General features: G+C 43.2%; 1 protein-coding gene across 1 annotated transcript in view; it reads left to right on the plus strand.

The window, feature by feature from the left end:
• Positions 1-23,974, plus strand: part of ERICH5 (glutamate rich 5) — a 52,746-nt gene extending 28,772 nt beyond the window's left edge. The window contains exons 2-4 of the mRNA XM_077268031.1: positions 8,419-8,685; positions 19,853-19,966; positions 23,363-23,974. Coding sequence (XP_077124146.1) covers positions 8,419-8,685; positions 19,853-19,966; positions 23,363-23,385 — 404 coding nt within the window. The 3' untranslated portion in view covers positions 23,386-23,974. The remainder of the gene's footprint in view (positions 1-8,418; positions 8,686-19,852; positions 19,967-23,362) is intronic.

Consider the following 23,974-nt stretch of genomic DNA (forward strand, 5'->3'; position numbering starts at 1 on the left):
CAAAATTGCTTTCAGGTGGTTTATTAACCCTTCAGGTGCTTTTCAGGAATTAATGCAAAGTGGCATGACAGGAATGAAGAAATGTATTTTTACCATCCAAATGCTGATGACTCCTGACCAGGCGGCTATAGCCGGCAGACTCTAAGGCTGTTAATTGGCCGAGAATTGCCATGGCAAACATCAGGACCACAAAATCAAGGTCTCAGGGTGCCGATATGATTAAAGAGGGAGCCCCCACAAAGTATTAACCATCTAGATGCTCTAGTCCTTATTGACAGCAGCATTTAAGGGGTTGAATGATTATTTTTGGTACCAACACTGATCATGGCTAATGTAGTAAGTTGTCAGCTATAGTGTTCAGCCGACAGCGGCTTGATTGTCACCCATCAGGGGATTCTAGTCTCTTATATCGCAGGTCAGTAAAAAGACGTATTGGTGGTCACTATGGGGTTAAATATTCTTTTACCCTGTGAAAAATAAAAATAAACAGATTTGCGCCAACATTGCTGGAACAGGAGTGGAGTCTCTGTTTCTTTATTCCCCAGTGTCAAATAAAATGGAGTTGTCCGAGTAGTGGACAGAGCCTTTACAGAGGTTGGCCATATTAACGATGGACATGGAAGTGGGTCAGACCTGGAGAAGGTCTTCAGAATGTAGAGACCCTTGGGTGCACCGAATGTGTGATCTGGCACAACGTCATCAGAAGCCATGATGTCTATCACTTTCATCTTACCCATAACCTAGCGCCCTGATACTTGGGGGGGGATTTGGTTAATCTGAATCAGTAGAACTTTTGTAAATGTTTAGTGATCTGTCCAAGGCTGACATGACATCACTTCTCTGCACAGACCAGACTTGTTTAGCCTGGAATTTGTTTCCCCACAGAATTGTTGTAAATGTTTAACTCGGGAAGTCAGATTCATTATTGGAAGTGTGGAAATGAGATCACCAATTGTAGTTATACTTAATATTGTGATTTTAAGGATGATATCAACATCCCCCAAAAGTGGGGACAGTAGTAAGGCCTAGGTCAAACAAGCATGAAAAAATTGTCAGATTTCCATCCATATTGCCAGCCATTTTTATGGATCAACACATTAAATTGTACAAGATCAACTACCGTCTCCTAGACTAACAATGGCAACGTATCTGTAAAAATCGGTTGCAAAATGGAGGTTCCTTATGAGAGACATTTTTTTCTTTGCACAGCCATGCACATGAATGGGCAAATATATTAAGAGATTCTTAAGAGAAAATTGCACAATGTGATTTTTTCCACACAGACTTTTTCCATGTGAAAAAACTGAGCATCCATATCAAAGCAAAAAAAAAAAACATATGGAGAATGGCCAGCTCACTTCTTTTAACCTCTTGGCAATGAATAGCCTGAACATATGAACATCAAGTCATTTTTATAGAAATCCATGTACTCATTTCGTTTTCCATTGGTCCATGTTCACATGCCTCCGTTCAGCCGATGATTGAGCAAAACCTTGTGTGTCTGTTGTTTTCATAGATAACGTGGGACATTAAACCAGCGTTGTTGGCAGCACCTCTTCCTATGTAAACCTCATACGATATGGAGATAGAACATACAGTCATGGCCAAAAGTATTCACACCCCTGCAATTCTGTCAGATAATACTCATTTTGTTCCTGAAAATGATTGCAAACACAAATTCTTTGGTATTATTATCTTCATTTAATTTGTCTTAAATGAAAAACACAAAAGAGAATGAAGCAAAAAGCAAAACATTGATCATTTCACACAAAACTCCAAAAATGGGCCAGACAAAAGTATTGGCACCCACAGCCTAATACTTGGTTGCACAACCTTTAGCCAAAATAACTGTGACCAACCACTTCCGGTAACCATCAATGAGTTTCTTACAATGCTCTGCTGGAATTTTAGACCATTCTTCTTTGGCAAACTGCTCCAGGTCCCTGATATTTGAAGGGTGCCTTCTCCAAACTGCCATTTTTAGATCTCTCCACAGGTGTTCTATGGGATTCAGGTCTGGACTCATTGCTGGCCACCTTAGAAGTCTCCAGTGCTTTCTCTCAAACCATGTTCTAGTGCTTTTTGAAGTGTGTTTTGGGTCATTGTCCTGCTGGAAGACCCACGGCCTCTGAGGGAGACCCAGCTTTCTCACACTGGGCCCTACATTATGCTGCAAAATTTGTTGGTAGTCTTCAGACTTCATAATGCCATGCACACGGTCAAGCAGTCCAGTGCCAGAGGCAGCAAAGCAACCCCAAAACATCAGGGAACCTCCGCCATGTTTGACTGTAGGGACCGTGTTCTTTTCTTTGAATGCCCCTTTTTTTCTCCTGTAAACTCCTATGTTGATGCCTTTGCCCAAAAAGCTCTACTTTTGTCTCATCTGAACAGAGAACATTGTTCCAAAACATTTTAGGCTTTTTCAGGTAAGTTTTGGCAAACTCCAGCCTGGCTTTTTTATGTCTCGGGGTAAGAAGTGGGGTCTTCCTGGGTTTCCTAACATACAGTCCCTTTTCATTCAGACGCCGACGGATAGTAAGGGTTGACACTGTTGTACCTCGGACTGCAGGGCAGCTTGAACTTGTTTGGATGTTAGTCGAGGTTCTTTATCCAACATCCGCACAATCTTGCATTGAAATCTCTTGTCAATTTTTATTTTCTGTCCACATCTAGGGAGGTTAGCCACAGTGCCATGGGCTTTAAACTTCTTGATGACACTGCGCACGGTAGACACAGGAACATTCAGGTCTTTGGAGATGGACTTGTAGCCTTGAGATTGCTCATGCTTCCTCACAATTTGGTTTCTCAAGTCCTCAGACAGTTCTTTGGTCTTCTTTCTTTTCTCCATGCTCAGTGTGGTACACACAAGGACACAGGGCAGAGGTTGAGTCAACTTTAATCCATGTCAACTGGCTGTAAGTGTGATTTAGTTATTGCCAACACCTGTTAGGTGCCACAGGTGAGTTACAGGTGCTGTTAATTACACAAATTAGAGAAGCATCACATGATTTTTCGAACAGTGCCAATACTTTTGTCCACCCCCTTTTTTATGTTTGGTGTGGAATTCTATCCAATTTGGCTTTAGGACAATTCTTTTTGTGTTTTTTTCATTTTAAGACAAATTAAATGAAGATAATAATACCAAAGAATTTGTGTTTGCAATCATTTTCAGGAAGAAACTGCGTATTATCTGACAGAATTGCAGGGGTGTGAATACTTTTGGCCATGACTGTAATTTAAACTTGAACATTTCATGTTTTTTTTTTTTTATATGTTTTTATAATTTTTTAATGCTTTTAACATTTTCAGTTAGTGCCCTCAGGGACTTGTATCTGCCATCATTTGATCACGTCCAATTCTGTAGTGTTGCACTGTGTAGTGAAATTAATGATGTGCTCTGCATATTGAACACTTAGAATGTGTTCACACCACGCCGTCGCGTTGCATTTTGTTTGCCACGATTTACAAAAATCGCAATAAAAGCATGACAATTGTATTGTGTGAACATGTTCTAAAAACTGAGCAGCTGCTTTTAAAGGGAACCTGTCACCCCCCGCCCCTGGCGTTTTTAACTAAAAGAGCCACCTTGTGCAGAACTAATGCTGCATTGTGTCAAGGTGGCTCTTTTATTTGGGGTCCCTTCCAACGCTGAAATATTCGTTTTTATAATTTGCCCGCCATATCTGTAGTGTGCCCGTGGGGCATGTCTTTTCCCCCGGACACAAACGCCTCCCAGCCATCAGTCATTTCCTCCGTGTGTCGCCTCCTCAGCGTTCAGTTACGTCCCCGGCGCCTGCGCTGTAATTTTTTTTTTTTCGGGCATGCGCAGTTTGTGCTGCCCTTCGACTCACATCACGTGATGGGAACTTACAGCGCAGGCGCCGGGGACATAAATGAATGCAGAGGAGGCGGCGCCCGGAGGAAATGAGTGATGGCTGGGAGGCGTTTGTGTCTGGGGGAAAAGACATGCCCCGCGGGCAGACTACAGGTATTGCAGGCAAATTATAAAAACGAATATTTTAGTGTTGGAAGGGACCCCAAATAAAAGAGCCACCTTGACAGAATGCAACATTAGTGCTGCACAAGATGGCTCTTTTAGTTAAAAATGCCAGGGGGGTGACAGGTTCCCTTTAAGGAAAAAAAAAAAGAACACAAGTAAAAATAAAACAAAAACAAATATAAAAATGCTGTTAAACTAAATTCATAAATAGCTGATCTTACGCGGATTTTGAGGAAGATCTGTTTAATAATGTGCTTCAATTACTCTTTTAGGCCTCACTCTGACATCTGATTATTTCATGTACGAAAAAAATGGACACATTTTTTGGATCACACTTTAATTGGAGTGTGGTCTTAGGCCGGCGTCACACTCAGCGTATGAAAATACGGTCCGTTTTTTACGGCCGTAATACGCAGAAATGTTCCCAAAATAGTGATCCGTATGTCATCCGTAGGCAGGGTGTGGCAGTGTATTTTGCGCATGTCATCCTCCGTATGTAATCCGTATGGCATCCGTACTGCAATATTTTCTCGCAGGCTTGCAAAACCGACATCTAATGGATTTATGTGCTCAAATGTTCGTTAAAACATATATACAGTATCTATATCTGTCATTGAGACACATATATATATATGTATACACTCACTGGCCACTTTATTAGGTACACCTGTCCAACTTCTTGTTAACACTTAATTTCTAATCAGCCAATCACATGGTGGCAACTCAGTGCATTTAGGCATGTAGACATGGTCAAGACAATCTCCTGCAGTTCAAACCGAGCATCAGTATGGGGAAGAAAGGTGATTTGAGTGCCTTTGAACGTGGCATGGTTGTTGGTGCCAGAAGGGCTGGTCTGAGTATTTCAGAAACTGCTGATCTACTGGGATTTTCACGCACAACCATCTCTAGGGTTTACAGAGAATGGTCCGAAAAAGAAAAAAAATCCAGTGAGCGGCAGTTCTGTGGGCGGAAATGCCTTGTTGATGCCAGAGGTCAGAGGAGAATGGGCAGACTGGTTCGAGCTGATAGAAAGGCAACAGTGACTCAAATCGCCACCCGTTACAACCAAGGTAGGCCTAAGAGCATCTCTGAACGCACAGTGCGTCGAACTTTGAGGCAGATGGGCTACAGCAGCAGAAGACCACACCGGGTACCACTCCTTTCAGCTAAGAACAGGAAACTGAGGCTACAATTTGTACAAGCTCATCGAAATTGGACAGTAGAAGATTGGAAAAACGTTGCTTGGTCTGATGAGTCTCGATTTCTGCTGCGACATTCGGATGGTAGGGTCAGAATTTGGCGTAAACAACATGAAAGCATGGATCCATCCTGCCTTGTATGGAGCATCTTTGGGATGTGCAGCCGACAAATCTGCGGCAACTGTGTGATGCCATCATGTCAATATGGACCAAAATCTCTGAGGAATGCTTCCAGCACCTTGTTGAATCTATGCCACGAAGAATTGAGGCAGTTCTGAAGGCAAAAGGGGGTCCAACCCGTTACTAGCATGGTGTACCTAATAAAGTGGCCGGTGAGTGTATATATATATATATATATATATATATACACACACTGTATTTATATTTAATTCAGCGCTGGATAGCATAAAAGCCAGTAATTCAATTGCCGGCTTTTGCTATCTCCTTCCCAAACCCGACATGATATGAGACATGGTTTACATACAGTAAACCATCTCATATCCCTTTTTTTGGCATATTCCACACTACTAATGTTAGTAGTGTGTATGTGCAAAATTTGGGCGCACTAGCTATTAAATTAAAGGGTTAAATCGCGGAAAAAATAGTGTGGGCTCCCGCGCAATTTTCTCCGCCAGAGTGGTAAAGCCAGTGACTGAGGGCAGATATTAGTAGCCTAGAGAGGGTCCATGGTTATTGGCCCCCCTGGCTAAAAACATCTGCCCCCAGCCACCCCAGAAAAGGCACATCTGGAAGATGCACCTATTCTGGCACTTGGCCACTCTTCCCACTCCCATGTAGCGGTGGGATATGGGGTAATGAAGGGTTAATGTCACCTTGCTATTGTAAGGTGACATTAAGCCAGATTAATAATGGAGAGGCGTCAATTATGACACCTATCCATTATTAATCCAATAGTACGAAATGGTTAATAAAACACTCACACATTATTACAAAGTACTTTAATGAAATAAAGACAAAGGGTGTTGTAATATTTTATTATTCTCTTAATCCACCTGAAGACCCTCGTTCTGTAAAAAAGGAAAAATAAAAAATCAACAATATCCCATACCTTCCGTCGTTCTGGCACGATGTAAATCCATCTGAAGGGGTTAAATCATTTTACACCCAGGAGCTCTGCTAAAGCAGCAGTGCTCATGGTTGTAAAAATACGGGGAATAATTGGAGTGCAGGGGAATGTCCTGTAGTTATCTTGAGTCGCGGTGATGCGCCCTTTGCTGGATGCCCTCATATGAACTCGAGCGTGGGAAAAATTTCCTACTCCACACTGATGAGGGGCAAATATCCCGAAACAACTGTCTGTGGATGGACACCATGTTTTGGCATAGGTGGTTTTCCTTTATTGGATGCTGCCCTTCCCGTGGTTGTTCCTTCCCGGTGAAAGACCTGGCTATTCATTGCCTGCGTTGAGAAACACGTGATGGTGTCTCCGCGGCTTTTCTACATGCATTTGCATATTTCCCATTAGGAATGGGGGCAGTGTTCTGGATCACCGCGTTGAGAAACACGTGATGGTGTCTCCACGGTGTTGGATGTTTTGATCTCCCCGAGGTCATTCATCCTTATGTTTATAGCCTTTTCACTAGGCACTGCTCCTAATAGCCAGTTTCCTACAACACACTGATGAGGGGCAAATACCCCGAAACAGCTGTCTGTGGATGGATACCATGTTTTGGCATAGGTGGTTTCCTTTTTTGGATGCTGCCCTTCCCGTGGTTGTTCCTTCCCGGTGAAAGACCTGGCTATTCATTGCTTGCGTTGAGAAACACGTGATGGTGTTTCCGCGGCTTTTCTACATGCATATGCATATGCATAAGCGTCCTAAATGGCGGACCCCTATCAAATTTAGAATGTTCTGACGGTATTTTTATACAGGCGACCCCACAACCCTTTAGTGTGTTGTGATAGGGAAATTTTTTAACTCCCAGGTTGCTCCACTCAAAAGGTACATTTGCACTACGCAATTATAAAGAATGAGCGCTTCCTAGGAACGCTCGTTTCCCAACAATAAGTCAGCGGAGGTTGCTGATCAATCAACGAACAAGAAAAACCCTCGTTCGTTTGGTGAAATAATTTTTTATCTTCGTTCTCGGCAGCACATTGTTCTGCACAAACAGGATCTGTGCTGCTGAGAACAGCGGCAACTTATGCGCAAGGAACGATCTATTACTGATTGTTCTGTGGGCAATGGCAGCGCGATCTGCCTATGTAAACATACTCGGGTGGGGTAAGCCCACCCATAGTAAACTGTAATGTTGCATCGGTATAAGGGAGGGTTTTTGTGTTGCCTAGTATTTAATTGGCAGAGGCTTCCAGTTGAGCCACTGTGCACATGGGTGTCTTGTTTTGGAGCAAGAGGGGCGGGGGGAAACAGTCGGAAAATTGTATAATGAAGGCCAAGGTGCAATTTTCTGCTCTTGATCCTACTTCTTTGTGCCTCAGTTCATTGCTCATGGTACTTGGAGCAGGGGTGTTGTTTCCTTGAATATATTGATCAGGAAGGGCTTGTCTTATTCTCAAAACTAAAATCCTGGATTTCGACTTTCTGCTTTTCCAATGCATCATGGCAAGCCCCATTAGGAGGAAGTCAGAATTGGGACATAGGGTGTGTGCATACAACAAAAAGAGTTAGAAAAGCGCCCCATAAAATGAACGACGTGCACAGCAATGGCAAAACGACACCGCTATGCACATATTCCGTCTTATGTCACTTGTTTTAACTGCTTCAGGGTTCTGAAACCATAAAGCGGTTAAAAGAAGTGACCTGCTCATTCTTTAGGTGGCTTCTGTTCGGAAGCCACCTGCTATCCATTCTTAGCAGTATAGAGTAAAAGACGCCGGCGGAGGAGGTGCTGCAAGAATGATGGCAAAGCCACCAACATTTTTCTAAAGCGTCTTCACCACTCCATTATCTGCAGCAGTAAAACATATGCAGATTTTCTTGTGGAAATAGCCTAGATTTGCCCTTTATATTTAAATTCTGTTTTGATATCTGTTACACAAATTCACTCATAGCAAAATGATGCAAACTGAACAGATATCCCATCATTTTATGTCTTTCAATTATGGGAAATTCAGTAGATAAGAGTAATGAGGCATAAAAGAGCTTAGGTGGAATATCCAGCTGACTTGGATCATTGTAATTATTGGGTCCATTGACAAACCATATAAATGTACACTAAATCACATATTTACTTTCAGCATCATCAGAAGTCAGTGACCAAATCATAGACGATATCGAAACTATTCCGGATCAGACAAAACTGGTTCCATTGACAGAGAATGAACCATCATCGAATGATTTTCCACCAGAAGACGAGCAAACTGAAGCTGTGGCTGCCGTAGAGTTAGATGAAGAAGAAACAACTGAGCCTGCGGCAGAAGACTGTCCACCAGCAGAGGAAGAACCTGTGCAGATGGAAGAGTCTACAGACCTGATCATGAGTCAGGACAGCTCAGTGGTTGAAGGTCAGTGACATTCTTATTAGGCTGGAGTCACACTCAGCGTAAGACAATACGGTCCGTTTTTTCGTTTTTTACGGCCGTAATACGGAGAAATGTTCCCAAAATAGTGATCCGTATGTCCTCCGTAGGCAGGGTGTGTCAGCGTATTTTGCGCATGGCATCCTCCGTATGGCATCTGTACTGCGATATTTTCTCGCAGGCTTGCAAAACCGACATCTAATGGATTTATGTGCTCAAATGTCCGTTAAAACATATATACAGTATATATATATATGTCATTGACACACATATATATATATATATATATATATATATATATATATATTCTGTATTTATATTTAATTCAGCGTGATATATGTGAAAAGCCGGTAATTCAATTGCCGGCTTCTCATTTCTCCTTCCCAAACCCGACAGGATATGAGACATGGTTTACATACAGTAAACCATCTCATATCCCCCTTTTTTTGCATATTCCACACTACTAATGTTAGTAGTGTGTATGTGCAAAATTTGGTTGCTGTAGCTGCTAAAATAAAGGGTTAAATGGTGGAAAAAATTGGCGTGGGCTCCTGCGCAATTTTCTACGCCAGAATGGTAAAGCCAGTGACTGAGGGCAGATATTAATAGCCAGGAGAGGGTCCATGGTTATTGGGCCCCCCTGGCTACAAACATCTGCCCCCAGCCACCCCAGAAAAGGCACATCTGGAAGATGCGCCTATTCTGGCACTTGGCCACTCTCTTCCCACTCCCGTGTAGCGGTGGGATATGGGGTAATGAAGGGTTAATGCCACCTTGCTATTGTAAGGTGACATTAAGCCAGGTTAATAATGGAGAGGCGTCAATTATGACACCTATCCATTATTAATCCAATTGTATGAAAGGGTTAAAACACACACACAGTATTAAAAAAATTTTTAATGAAATAAACACACAGGTTGTTTTAGTATTTTATTGGTCTCTCAATCCACCTGAAGACCCTCGCTTGGCAAAATAATAAACCCACAATATACATACCATCCGAGGATCTGTCAGGTCCCACGATGTAAATCCTTCTGAAGGGGTTAAATCAATTTACAGGCAGGAGCTGCGCTAAAGCACTCGCTCGTGCCTGTAATCCCCGGGTGCTGAAAGGAAAGCTGGGTGATCTGTACTTACATTGAGTTGCGGTGATGCGCCCTCTGGTGGATGAACTCATATGAACTCGAGCGTGGGAACTTTTCCAAGGCTCCAGTTCATGAGTCCATCCACCAGAGGGCGCCTCACCGCAACTCAATGTAAGTACAGATCACCCAGCTTTCCTTTCAGCACCCGGGGATTACAGGCACGAGCGAGTGCTTTAGCGCAGCTCCTGCCTGTAAATTGATTTAACCCCTTCAGAAGGATTTACATTGTGGGACCTGACAGATCCTCGGATGGTATGTATATTGTGGGTTTATTATTTTGCCAAGCGAGGGTCTTCAGGTGGATTGAGAGAGCAATAAAATATTAAAACAACCTGTGTGTTTATTTCATTAAAATAATTTTTAATAATGTGTGTGTTTTTTTAACCCTTTCATACAATTGGATTAATAATGGATGGGTGTCATAATTGATGCCTCTCCATTATTAACCTGGCTTAATGTCACCTTACAATAGCAAGGTGGCATTAACCCTTCATTACCCCATATCCCACCGCTACACGGGAGTGGGAAGAGAGTGGCCAAGTGCCAGAATAGGCGCATCTTCCAGATGTGCCTTTTCTGGGGTGGCTGGGGGCAGATGTTTGTAGCCAGGGGGGGCCAATAACCATGGACCCTCTCTAGGCTATTAATATCTGCCCTCAGTCACTGGCTTTACCATTCTGGCGGAGAAAATTGCGCGGGAGCCCACGCCAATTTTTTCCGCCATTTAACCCTTTATTTTAGCAACAGCAACCAAATTTTGCACGTACACACTACTAACAGTAGTGTGGAATATGCAAAAAAAAGGGGGATATGAGATGGTTTACTGTATGTAAACCATGTCTCATATCATGTCGGGTTTGGGAAGGAGAAATGAAAAGCCGGCAATTGAATTACCGACTTTTCACTAACACCGCTGCGTATTTCTCGCAAGTCACACTGCTGGTCCGTGTGGAATCCGTATTTTTCTCGCCCCCATAGACTTTCATTGGTGTATTATTTGCGCAAAACGCTGACAAACGCAGCACGCTGCGATTTTCTACGGCCGTACAAGACCATATATTACGGATGCGTAATATACGGCTGATAGGAGCAGCCCCATAGAGAATAATTGGGACGTTTGTTTGGCGAGTTTTCGCTAGTGTGACTCCAGCCTTACTGATATGGAGTGGCCAATGTATGGGCAGCCACTTATGAAATGATTGACACATTTACCTACTTGGAATATGTTGGTTCAGTCCCGAAAGCCTAAAAGGGTTGTCTCAATATTGATTTTCAGGACAGCACCGCTCCTCTAGCCTCTGGGCGTAAGGCTTTATTATTCACACCTCAGTATTTTCTTTGTTTTCAAAATTGTAATTTTTATTTAATTTTTTTTTTGTTACAAATTTTTACAGCAACAGAAAAAAAATAACCATTTTAAATTTTTCACTGTCAATTATAGGATGTCAACCAGTCTTAAGGCCCCGTCTCACTAAGCGATTTACCAACGATCACGACCAGCGATACGACCTGGCCGTGATCGTTGGTAAGTCGCTGTGTGGTCGCTGGGGAGCTGTCACACAGACAGCTCTCTCCAGCGACCAACGATCAGGGGAACGACTTCGGCATCGTTGAAACTGTCTTCAACGATGCCGAAGTCCCCCTGCAGCACCCGGGTAACCAGGGTAAACATCGGGTTACTAAGCGCAGGGCCGCGCTTAGTAACCCGATGTTTACCCTGGTTACCAAAAAAAACAAACAGTACATACTCGCCTTTCGGTGTCCAGGTCCCTTGCCGTCTGCTTCCTGCTCTGACTGAGCCGCCGTACAGTGAGAGCAGAGCGCAGCGGTGACGTCACTGCTGTGCTCTCACTTCTCACTGTACGGCCGGCAGTCAGTGAGAGCAGGAAGCAGACGGCAAGGGACCTGGACACCGAAAGGCGAGTATGTACTGTTTGTTTTTTTTTACATTTACGCTGGTAACCAGGGTAAACATCGGGTTACTAAGCGCGGCCCTGCGCTTAGTAACCCGATGTTTACCCTGGTTACCAGTGAAGACATCGCTGGATCGGTGTCACACACACCGATTCAGCGATGTCAGCGGGGCCTCAACGACCAAAAAAAGGTCCAGGCCATTCCGACACGACCAGCGATCTCGCAGCAGGGGCCTGATCGCTGGTACGTGTCACACATAGCGAGATCGCTATGGAGGTCGCTGTTGCGTCACAAAAATTGTGACTCAGCAGCGATCTCGCTAGCGATCTCGCTATGTGAGACGGGGCCTTAATTCTATAATAATACTTTAACATTCGGTAAAAAAATTTCAAGTGTATAAAGAGTAAAAACTAATGAACAAACCAATACAGACTCAGACAAAAGGAAAAGGGGGGATATGATATGGAAAGTAGTGACCTAGTTATATCCATCTCATAGAGGTCATATACCGTATATACTCGAGTATAAGTCGACCCAAGTATAAACCGAGGCACCTACTTTTGCCACGGAAAACTGGGTAAGCTTATTGACTTGAGTATAAGCCGGGTATGCATTGTCCCTCTCATCCCTGTCCTGCTATGCGTGGCTCCCCCTGTCCTGTCCTGCTGTGCATGGCTCCCCCTGTCCTGTTCTGCTATTCGTGGCTCCCACTGTCCTGTTATATGGCATCCCCCATCCTGTCCTGGCATGTGGCTCCCCTCGTCCTGTCCTGGTATGTGGCTCCCCTGGTCGCGCACTGCTCAGCTCCCCCGGTCCGCATGGCTCGACTCCCACTTCCCGAATGGCTCGGCTCCCCTGTCCCCCATGGCTCGGCTCCCTCCTTCCCCTGGTTGTATGCATAGCTCACATTGCCCCCCCCTCACTGTCATACTCGCCCTTTTCGCGCCTGCATCTCCATCCCTTCATCTCTGTTGTCCAGGCGCCGGCGGCTCTCTGCTCAGCGGTCACGTTGTACCGCTCATTAAGGTAATGAATATGCTCTCCACGTCTATGGGAGGTGGAGACGTGTCCATATTCATTACCTAAATGAGCGGTACCACGTTACCGCTCAGCACATGAGAGGAGAGCTGCCGGTGCCGGGACAACGGAGATGCAGCGACGGGGGGTGAGTATGATGTCTTCTGTTAGCTGGTGGCTGCAGCTGTCACTATGCCACAGCCGCCGGCTCCTGATGCTGCTACGCCGCTCCCCCTCCCTCGTCAGCGTACTGGACAATGACTCGTGTATAAGCCGAGGGGGGTGTTTTCAGCACAAAAAATTGTGCTGAAAATCTCAGCTTCTACACGGTATTTAACATGGCCGAAAAGGAATTCCAATGAGACCAAACAAGGTTAAATCTCTCTACAGTATTGTCAATAAGTGCTGCCCGGTACTCAAGATTCCTGATATCCTTGATGTGAGAATATAGATCTAGTTGGGAAGGTGGAGGAGTTTGCTTCCAGTTGTAGGCAATCAAACAGCGAGATGCTGTTAACATATGTAAAAGCAATCTAATAGATCCCTTAGATATGGACTCGGAAAATATTTAATAGAAAGAGCCGAGGATCTAGAGGGACTTCTACTCCAAAACCTTGCTTAGGCTGGTTTCACACTTGCGTTTTTGTCTGCAGCGTTTTTTGCACAAAAAACGCATGCGTTTTCCCCCCCTATATTTAACATTGAAAACGCATGCGTTTTTTTTGTTTGCGTTTGGTCGCGTTTTCAAACGCATGCGTTTTTTTTCTGCATGCGTTCATTTTCAAAAATGCAACCTGTAGTATTTTTCTGCGCGTTTTTTTTGCCGCGAAAAAACGCATGCGTTTTTTCGCGGCAAAAAATGCATTGCTGTCTATGTAAATGCATGCGTTTTTAAGCACATGCGTTTGTTTGCGTTAAAAACGCATGCGTTTTTATAGAAAAAACCCAGAAAACAGACTGAAAAGCCACCCACCACCATCAAGGTGATAAAAGGGATCCTAACCCTAACTCTACCCCTAACCTCACCCCTAACCGTTTAATGAACATTTTCTGACAGTCATAGTGCCACGTATTTAAGTGCCACGTATTTAAGTGCCACGTATCACTTATTTCAGTGCCATGTATTTCAGTGCCACGTATCACGTATTTCAGTGCTACGTACCACGTATTTCAGTGCCACGTATCACGTATTTCAGTGCCACGTATTTCAGTGCCACGTACCACGTATTTCAGTGCCACGTATTTCAGTGCCACGTATTTCAGTGCCACGTACCACGTATTTCAGTGCCACGTACCACGTATTTCAGTGCCACGTATTTCAGTGCCACGTACCACGTATTTCAGTGCCACGTATTTCAGTGCCACGTATTTCAGTGCCACGTATTTCAGTGCCACGTACCACGTATTTCAGTGCCACGTACCACGTATTTCAGTGCCACGTATTTCAGTGCCACGTACCATGTATTTCAGTGCCACGTACTTCAGTGCCACGTATTTCAGTGCCACGTATTTCAGTTACGTTTAGGGGTTAGGGTTAGGGTTACGGTGACCAGGACATTCTTCTAATAAAAAGCTACCCCTAACCCTAGTTAATTCTACTATTAGTGGATTTTCTAGTTGATTTTTTCATGGGGAAAAAAAAACGCATGCGTCTAAAAAACGCTGCGTTTTGCCGCGATTACATGCGTTTTTTCACACATGCGTTTTTTTAAAAAACGCATGCAGATAAAAACGCAAGTGTGAAACCAGCCTTAGTGAGGAGTTGGACTTTCACCCCAAACGGTTTAATCAGTGGCAGTCCCAAAAAATGTGAAATATAGAACCTCTAGTCAGGGCGCACCGCCGGCAAAAGTGAGGAATAGATGGGTCCATTTTATGTAAAAATTTAGTCGTTTGATACCAGAGATGAAGGATTTTGTACTGATTTTCTTTGTATGAAATACAAGATGCAGACTTGGTCCAAACATTTCTCCATTCTACCACGGTCAGTGTTTCACCCAGATATTCCTCTCATTTGAGCATATAAGAGTGTCTACTTAGGGAATCTGTGTCTGGAGCCTGTAGAATATTGTAAATACTAGATATTAAACCTTTTGTTGTTGAACTATTCTTGCAGAGTCTCTCGAGGAGCGGTAGGAATGGAGGTCTGTAGACCGTGGAATAATGATGAGGCAAAGTGCCTGATCTTAATGTATTGGAATAATGTAAGAGAATGGAGAGATAACTTTGTTTTCAGCTCATCATCATAGGAATGTAAAATTCACGTTTTATAATTGGTTATGTCAGCGAAGTTAAAGAAACCAGGTTGAGTCCATACCCTTCATTGAGTGGGTTAAACTTTCAGGGAAATTCGGATGGAAAAGGAAGGTAGTGAGAGCGGAGTTCGTTGATGCCGGATTGAATTTTTTAGAGCAAACCCTCCTTATATTTCTGGTGAGCATCATTGGACCTAATAGGTCCACTGACGGGGGATTGTAAGCCCCATTCTAGATCAGGGAGTTGGGGTGATCTGGGGCTAACCATAACTTTTCAATCTCCATCCCTTTCGTATAGGCAGGTTTAGAAGACCACGATGTGATTGTGCGGAGGTGCGATGCCCAATAATATTGAACAATGTTAGGAGCCCCTAGACCTCCCATCTTTTTTTCAGCCTACAATACAGACTTTGGAATTCTGACGTTTTCCTGCCCTAATAAAATTTGAAATGACTGCTTAAAAAGCACGTAAATCTCCGAGTGGGACCGATGTGGTTAAAGTCTCAAAAAGAAAAAAAAGTTTTGGGAGGATAGTCTTTTTTTATTGCTGAAATGTGTCCAAATAGTGAGAGATGGAGTGATTTCTATTTCGTCATTAGGGATCACATTCCTTTATGTAGTGAAGGGACACAAATCGGTATTTTTGATCAGTATTTCATCAGTATTTGTTTGCCAAAGCCAGCCATGTCTCCAAAACACAGACCAAGTGTCAATCTTTCAATGATAATTTTTCTCTTCTCCTGGTTTTGGCATCCAAACACTGATGCAAAATGCTGACATGTGAATAAGTCCTAAGAGATGGTTTCTATCAGCAGCATGATCACACCTCTCGCCTGAATTGTGTGCGCTCCAATGATGCAAGCAGAGGCAGCTTTACTACTGCAGCTTCGGGGGCGCACAGTTGGTTTGAAGTTGACCAGGATTGGGAACTAACTGCAGTCCAGCAATCCTGTCCAGCTTCAGAGCAGCACTTACAAGCTCTGTTGCAAATATCTTGGAAGTACTGGACATGTTCATCCATTTGTCATACACTGCAGCATTGGTTGGTGAACATGGCAACAAGCAGTTAGAAAATAAAATAAAAAATCACTTTGTTCTTGAGAAAGAAGATGATTTTTAATAATTCCTTCCTTCCCACACTCGGTAAGGTAGCTTTTGTTGCATTCCCACTTCATATATCTTGATAATTTTTCAAATAAAAGTTATATTTTATTGCACCTATTTGACCGCAATTTTTATTTTATATCTCAAATTCTATAATCATTTACCCAAAATTTTATATCAAGCTCTGCCTATTAGGATTCCCTTGTCCTTCTTCAGGAATCAACCCCTTAATGACCGCCGATTAAGGGTACTTAAACCACAGCGCCGCTTTTTAAGGTTATAGCGCCCCCAAAATTGGTTCGGGTCGTTTTTTACTGACCCCGGTGTTGTGATTGCCGTTATACGGTACGAACGAATGGTACAGAACGGTATAATGGCAACCACAAAAAAAAAAAGTCTGATTTTCCATTTAGTTTCTCTCTCCTCTGTGATCGCACATCAGAGGAGATAGAAATAGGTTCCCCCGATCACCCCCCCCCCCCGTACCTCTGGAGTCCCTGCCGTCCGCCCGTGATGTCCCCCGGGCCGCCGTAGTCTTCTTCCGGGAGAAAATGGCAGGTGCATGCGCAGTGTGCTTGCTGAGATCTGCCGGCCACCACCCGGCAACAATATTTTAATAATTTTTTCCTATTGGTTCATTTTGATCACTGTGATAGACCCCATCACAGTGATCAAAATAAAAAATAGTAACTAAAAACCCCTTTTATTACCCCCTTAGTTAGGAAGAAATAATAAAATATAAAATATATATTTATTTCCATTTGTCCATTAGGGTTAGAGTTGGGGTAAAGTGAATTGGGCTAAAGTGAGCTGGGCTAAAGTGAGTTGGGATAAAGTTAGGGTTAGCATTAGGGCTAGGTTGGGATTAGGGATAGAGGTGTGTTGGGGTTAGGTTTGTTATTAGGGTTAGGGGTATGTTGGGGTTAGGGTTGGGGTTAGAATTGGGGGATTTCCACTGATTAGGTACATCAGGGGGTCTCCAAACACGACATGGCGCCACCATTGATTCCAGCCAATTTTGCGTTCAAAAAGTCAAACGGTGTTCCCTCCCTTTTGAGCTCTGCCATGCACCCAAACAGTGGTTTACCCCCACATATGGGGCATCAGCTTATTCAGGACAAATTGCACAACAACTTTTGGGTGTCTAATTTCTCCTGTAAGGCTACTTTCACACTAGCGTCGGTACGGGGCCGTCGCCATGCGTCGTACCGACGCACGTTGTGAAATAAATGCACAACGGAGGCAGCGGATGCAGTTTTTCAACGCATCCGCTGCCCCATTGTAATGTCCGGGGAGGAGGGGGTGGAGTTTTGGACGCGCATGTGCGTTCAAAAATGGCGGACGCGACGCACACAAAAAGTTACATGGAACTTTTTTCTTGTCGACGGTCCGCCAAAACACGACGCATCCGTCGCATGACGGATGCGACGTGTGGCCATACGTCGCAATGCGTCGCTAATGCAAGTCTATGGAGAAAAAAACGCATCCTGCGGGCAACTTTACAGGATGCGTTTTTTTCTGCAAAACGACGCATTGCGATGTACGTCACACGACGCTAGTGTGAAAGTAGCCTCACCCTTGGAAAAATAAAAATTTTGGGGTGGAAAGATCATTTTTGTGGAAAAAATTTGATTTTTTATTTTCACGGCTCTAAGTTATAAACTGTGAAGCACTTGGGGGTTCAAAATGCTCACCACACATCTAGATAAGTTCCTTGGGGGGTCTAGTTTCCAAAATAGTGTCACTTGTGGGGGGTTTCCACTGTTTAGGCACATCAGGGGCTCTCCAAATGCGACATGGCATCCGATCTCAATTCCAGCCAAATCTGCGTTGAAAAAGTCAAACGGCGCTCCTTCCCTCTCAAGTTCTGCCGTGCGCAGGTATCCACGTATTCAGGAGAAATTTCAAAACTTTTGTGATTCATTTTCTCTTTTTACACTTGGGAAAATAAAAAAATTGGTTCGGAAGTAAAATGTTTGTGAAAAAAAGTTAAATGTTCATTTTTTCCTTCAACATCGCTTCAGTTCCTGTGAAGCACGTAAAGGGTTAATAAACTTCTTAAATGTGGTTTTGAGCATATTGAGGGGTGCAATTTTTAGAATGGTGTCACGTTTGGGCATTTTCTGTCATGTACACCCCTCAAAGTGACTTCAAATGTGATGGTGTTGTAAAAATGAGAAATCGCTGGTCAACTTTTAACCCTTATAACTCCCTAACAAAAAAAATATTTGGTTTTCAAAATTGTGCTGATGTAAAGTGGACATGTGGAAAATGTTATTTATTAAGCATTTTGTGTGACATGTCTCTGATTTCAGGGCATAAAAATTCAAATTTTGAAAATTTCAAAATTTTTCGCCATATTTCCGTTTTTTCATAAATAAACCCAAGTCACATTGAATTGGGATACGTTGAAGGGTTCCAGAGTTATGACCACATAAAGTGACTGATCAGAATTGTAAAAATTGGCCTGGTCAGTAATTACCAAATTGGCTCTGTCACTAAGGGGTTAAGCATCAGTTCAAACCAAGTTTATTTGGGCAAGCAAACCTCCTCGTATTAGATGAACTATATTACATTGCTCCAAATCTTCAGAGGCTATAGCGCTGCCCGGCTTCAGATCTTACTATATTGCCTCCCACCTGTCTAGGATATTGGATTGGGGTAGAAATGGCCCTGGAAAAGTAAATATCCCTCTCATATCGGCCCCCTGGTTGGGCTCTACTTTGGTCAAAGTCCTTAAGACACATCCCACAATTGGGGCTACTCTGGCTTGCTGTTCCTTACCTGTAGTGCGTTACCACATCATACCGCAATACTTTTCCATGTTTTCCATTTTGGGCAATCCACTTTTTCCCCCAGGTCGACGATAGTGTTTTCCGAGTTTGGATAAATAGGGGCCATTTCAGAGTTTGTCATTTTGGAGCAGGACACACCCCGCCTTCAAAGGATCATCTCCTTGGAATTCCTTCACTATCCACCCTACATGCATGGAGAGTAGGTCGACCATTTCATTTTTTTCAGTCACTCCATCCTAGAGCCTGCTTTAGTAGTGAGAGAACGACTTTGAGACAGCTTGCTCAATTGCAGGATCACTGATGCACACCTTGTCATTTTAATACTCCTTACTCATTAACCCAACAGACCCAGTGGGAAGGGGATTTAGGCCTCTATGAAAAGACCAATGGAGGCATCTCATAAAGCATCTAGTTGTTCTCATTTCCATGAGGCTAGCTATAAATTGCTTTCTCGATGGTGTAGAGTTCCATCTCGACTATATTCAATTTTGCCTGACATGAGTCCCATGTGTTGGAGATGTGGCAGTGAGGAAGGGAATCTTCTATACATTTTTAGTCATGCAAACTAATTACTCCTTTTTGGGACAAAGTACAATCGGTGATACGAATGTTCTCCGATCTCGTGACTGACCTGACTGCGGCTCTTGTCCTTCTCCATCATTGGGACATTGCGCTAAAAACATACAGTCATACTATCAGGTGGCCATGGCTCCAGCATATTTTACCTTCCGTATTGCAGCTACGATTTACAGTTTATTTGATGAACTCAGATCTCATAGGCTTCTGTTAGTTGGCTTGTTGGAGGTCGGCCGGCCAGTGCAGCCATAAAATAACCATCTGATAGATCTTGTAATGACACTGTGCATGACCGGCATTAGTAGGCAAAGGTCTAACGCCATATATCCATGGTGACTGTGTCCAGGTGAGATAGAAGAAGCTGTGGAAGCCAAGATGCAAGAAGAGGCTGTGAGCGAGGGGCCCGAGACAAAAGAGGATGAAACAGGACACCCAGTGGATGAGGTGGAACCAGAGATGGGTACGATGATAGGGGAGTGAATGTCCTCTTCTTTGTTACACTGGTGAGACAAACATTTCAGTCCACGTAATGAGAAGATCCGTCATTGCCCCTCTTCTGTTACTTGGCTTGGCTCACTAGTTATGTAAGGAGATACTCCAACTTTACACATATGTCGCGTGTGTGCAAAACTGGTGTGTTTGTCAGTCAATTACTACTGTATTGTCAATAGGATCGTACCTGTGTGCCTATCATCCGTGTATTGCATTTTTTTTCCTTTGTCACCCTTGTCATGGCGGGGAAGAAAAGCAGCTTAAATTACATACAGGTCAGACCTGTTGTAAAGTCTTTCACCAGTTCAACATTGAAATGCATCCATAGTACATACCCTAAAGATCACTGATGTACTGACTGTGTGAGTCATCAGGGTAGTAAAAAAAAAGCAAAGCCCTTGGGTCCAATTATAACATTTGCACCTTTTTTTTGTCCAGTTTTTGGTGTTTTTGCCTGTGTGCATTTCAATTGTGCCTTATTCTTTTAATTTGTACCTTTTTTAAAATTTATTTTACATGTTCACCCGTTGTTTTTTTTTTTTTTTATGATAGCCATTGTGAGTGTGGTTTGGGATTTCCAAAATTCTTCAGCTGATTCATCAATTTTGAGGTTTTAAAAAAGCGAAAAAGTTAATTATTATTATTGTGCAAATATACTAGGTATTTTTTGTATGTCTTGAATTTTTCCTAAAATATAATAACATTTTAGTAGAACATGCAACTTTTTGCGTTATAAAGTAGCAATAAAAGTAAAAAAAAAAGTTTTTATTTTGCACAAAATTCATGAACCGCGTGCACAATTTTGAATAATTTGGCACTAAAAATGGTCAATGAATACCACAAAACAAAAAAGAAAAGTGACCTAAAAAGCGCAAATGATGAATTATTCACTTATTTCCCCCGTCTAGGAATAAGACATAGAATAGCTAAAGAAAATGTCATTATAAATAACTAAATACATTTCATTAGCAAATCACACTGCTTTTTGTCTAATGAGGTAATCGCTATAGTGCATCACAATCGCTGCTGTCTTGTTACACTAACAGAAACCTGACCTACAATGTTAGCCAGATGACTGTTAGCATGTGCAGTAAGGACAGGGTGGGCAGCAGTGTGAGCAGCCTCTCCTTACCCCATCACTCCTGGTAGCTCTAGTATTAAATCACATAGAAAGTGCTGACTACAGTGTGAGCAGCCGCCTCTTCTTACCTCAGCACCCCTGGTATCTCTAGTGTTAGATTAGATATAAGGTGGATAGCAATGTGAGCAGTCTCTTACCTCAGCACTCCTGGTATCTCCAGTATTAGTCCAGATAGACAAGGTGGACAGCAGTGTGAGCCGCCTCTTCTTACCTCGGCACCCCTGCTATCTCCAGTATTTGATCATATAGACAAGATGGACAGCAGTGTGAACCGCCTCTTCTTACCTCAGCACCCCTGCTATCTCCAGTATTAGTCCAGATAGACAAGGTGGACAGCAGTGTGAGCCGCCTCTTCCTACCTCAGCATCCCTGGTATCTCCAGTATTAGATCATATAGACAAGGTGGACAGCAGTGTGAGCAGCCTCTTCTTACCTCAGCACTCCTGGTATCTCCAGTATTAGTCCAGATAGACAAGGTGGACAGCAGTGTGAGCCACCTCTTCTTACCTCAGCACCCCTGCTATCTCCAGTATTAGATCATATAGACAAGGTGGACAGCAGTGTGAGCAGCCTCTTCTTACCTCAGCACTCCTGGTATCTCCAGTATTAGTCCAGATAGACAAGGTGGACAGCAGTGTGAGCCACCTCTTCTTACCTCAGCACCCCTGCTATCTCCAGTATTTGATCATATAGACGGGGTGGACAGCAGTGTGAGCCACCTCTTCTTACCTCAGCACCCCTGCTATCTCCAGTATTTGATCATATAGACGGGGTGGACAGCAGTGTGAGCCACCTCTTCTTACCTCAGCACCCCTGCTATCTCCAGTATTTGATCATATAGACGGGGTGGACAGCAGTGTGAGCCACCTCTTCTTACCTCAGCATCCCTGCTATCTCCAGTATTTGATCATATAGACAAGATGGACAGCAGTGTGAGCCGCCTCTTCTTACCTCAGCATCCCTGGTATTTCCAATATTAGATCATATAGACGGGGTGGACAGCAGTGTGAGCCGCCTCTTCTTACCTCAGCACCCCTGGTATCTCCAGTATTAGATCATATAGACATGATGGACAGCAGTGTGAGCCGCCTCTTCTTACCTCAGCACCCCTGGTATCTCCAGTATTAGATCATATAGACATGATGGACAGCAGTGTGAGCAGCCTCTTTTTACCTCAGCATCCCTGGTATCTCCAGTATTAGATCACATAGACAGGGTGAACAGCATTGTGAGCAGCCTCTTCTTACCTCAGCATCCCTGGTATCTCCAGTATTAGATCACATAGACAGGGTGGACAGCAGTGTGAGCAGCCTCTTCTTACCTCACCACTCCTAGCATCTCCAGTATTAGATCAAATTATCCACTGGGAATATTCCTTATGCTTATGCTCAAAGGGTCCTGTCTAGTGATGAGTATGCTCGTTACTCAAGTTTCTCCGAGCATGCTTGGGTGGTCTCCAAGTATTTCAGCGTGCTCGGAGATTTAGTTCGTCGACACAGCTGCATGCGGCTGCTGGACAGCCTGAATACATGTGAGGATTCCCTAACAAACGGGCAATCCTCACATGTATTCAAGTTGTCTAGCAGCCGCAAATCATGCAGCTGCGTCGACATAAACTAAATCTCCGAGCACGCTGAAATACTCGGAGACCACCCGAGCATGCTCGCTCATCACTAGTCCTGTCCTATTAACACTTTAGGACAGGTTTCTGTTAGTGTAACACAACAATGGCCATTTTAGTTTTAGGTTTAAACACAGATGTGAAAAAAACAGTACTGGTGCCATTGCTGTTCTCCATCGGTTTGTCATCTGTGTATCCATTTTTACCATGCGTGTTTTTCACGGATGGATCAATAAATAAAAAAAAAAATGACAAAGCTTCTCCTACACTTTGCAATGTTAAACACGTAGTTCATGGATGCCTTCCGTGTGATGTCCCTGTTTTTCACGGACCCATGGGTTTTTATTGGCCCTTGTCCTCCGTGCTGCCATAAAAACACAGACGGGACACCTTGTTTTTTTTGCACGGACATGTGAGCAGCCTCATAGATTATAATGGGTGTATGATATCCGTGAAAAAAATGGATGCTACACGTACTGGAAACATGGACCTGTGAAGGAGGCCTAACATAAGTAATATTTCTGAAGAGTTTTGCAGTGTCACAATGGCGCTCAGCTACATTCATTCATTGAGAAAACTTTTTTTTTTTTTTTTTTTTTCAGATACAGCTGGTGTAGAAGAATAAGTGCATTCTGAAACCTTCATAATCTGGACTTTTTGTTTCTACTGTTGCTGGGGAATTTCTGGAGCTTGTTTAGATGTTTAAGTGAGAGTTAAGCCCATCAGAACTCATATCACATTGCCAAGACTTCAGCACGTAGTGACAATCTTCTACGACAACAGTTTGTGCCTTATATATATATATATACTCGATCGGTGGAGTTACTGAACTTTCTTTGCCTGATCTCAATGTTCTATGTGGTATCAAGAAAGAAGAAACCACAAGATGAGGGAAATGTCGCCACCTTGTGGTCTGAAAGAGTAATGGTCACACCATATTATTATGTAACAGCAGTTGTCATTTTCCTGCATTAAATGATGTAGACATTACTTATAAAAATGTCATGTTTTCTATTTTTTTTTTTGTTTCACCTTGAATGGTTTCCAGTATTGGTTTAAAGTTGATCATATTCATTTGAGGAAGGCCCTCAAAAACACTTTTATTTGATTGGACGGGTGAAATATGCTAATTTATTGAGACAGGTTTTTTGGGTTATCAGGAGTTGTAGGCCAAAATCATCAGTATTAAAACAATAAAAGACCTGACAAATTTC

The sequence above is a fragment of the Ranitomeya variabilis genome, chromosome 6 (genome assembly GCF_051348905.1).
Source record: "Ranitomeya variabilis isolate aRanVar5 chromosome 6, aRanVar5.hap1, whole genome shotgun sequence".
NCBI lineage: Eukaryota > Metazoa > Chordata > Amphibia > Anura > Dendrobatidae > Ranitomeya > Ranitomeya variabilis.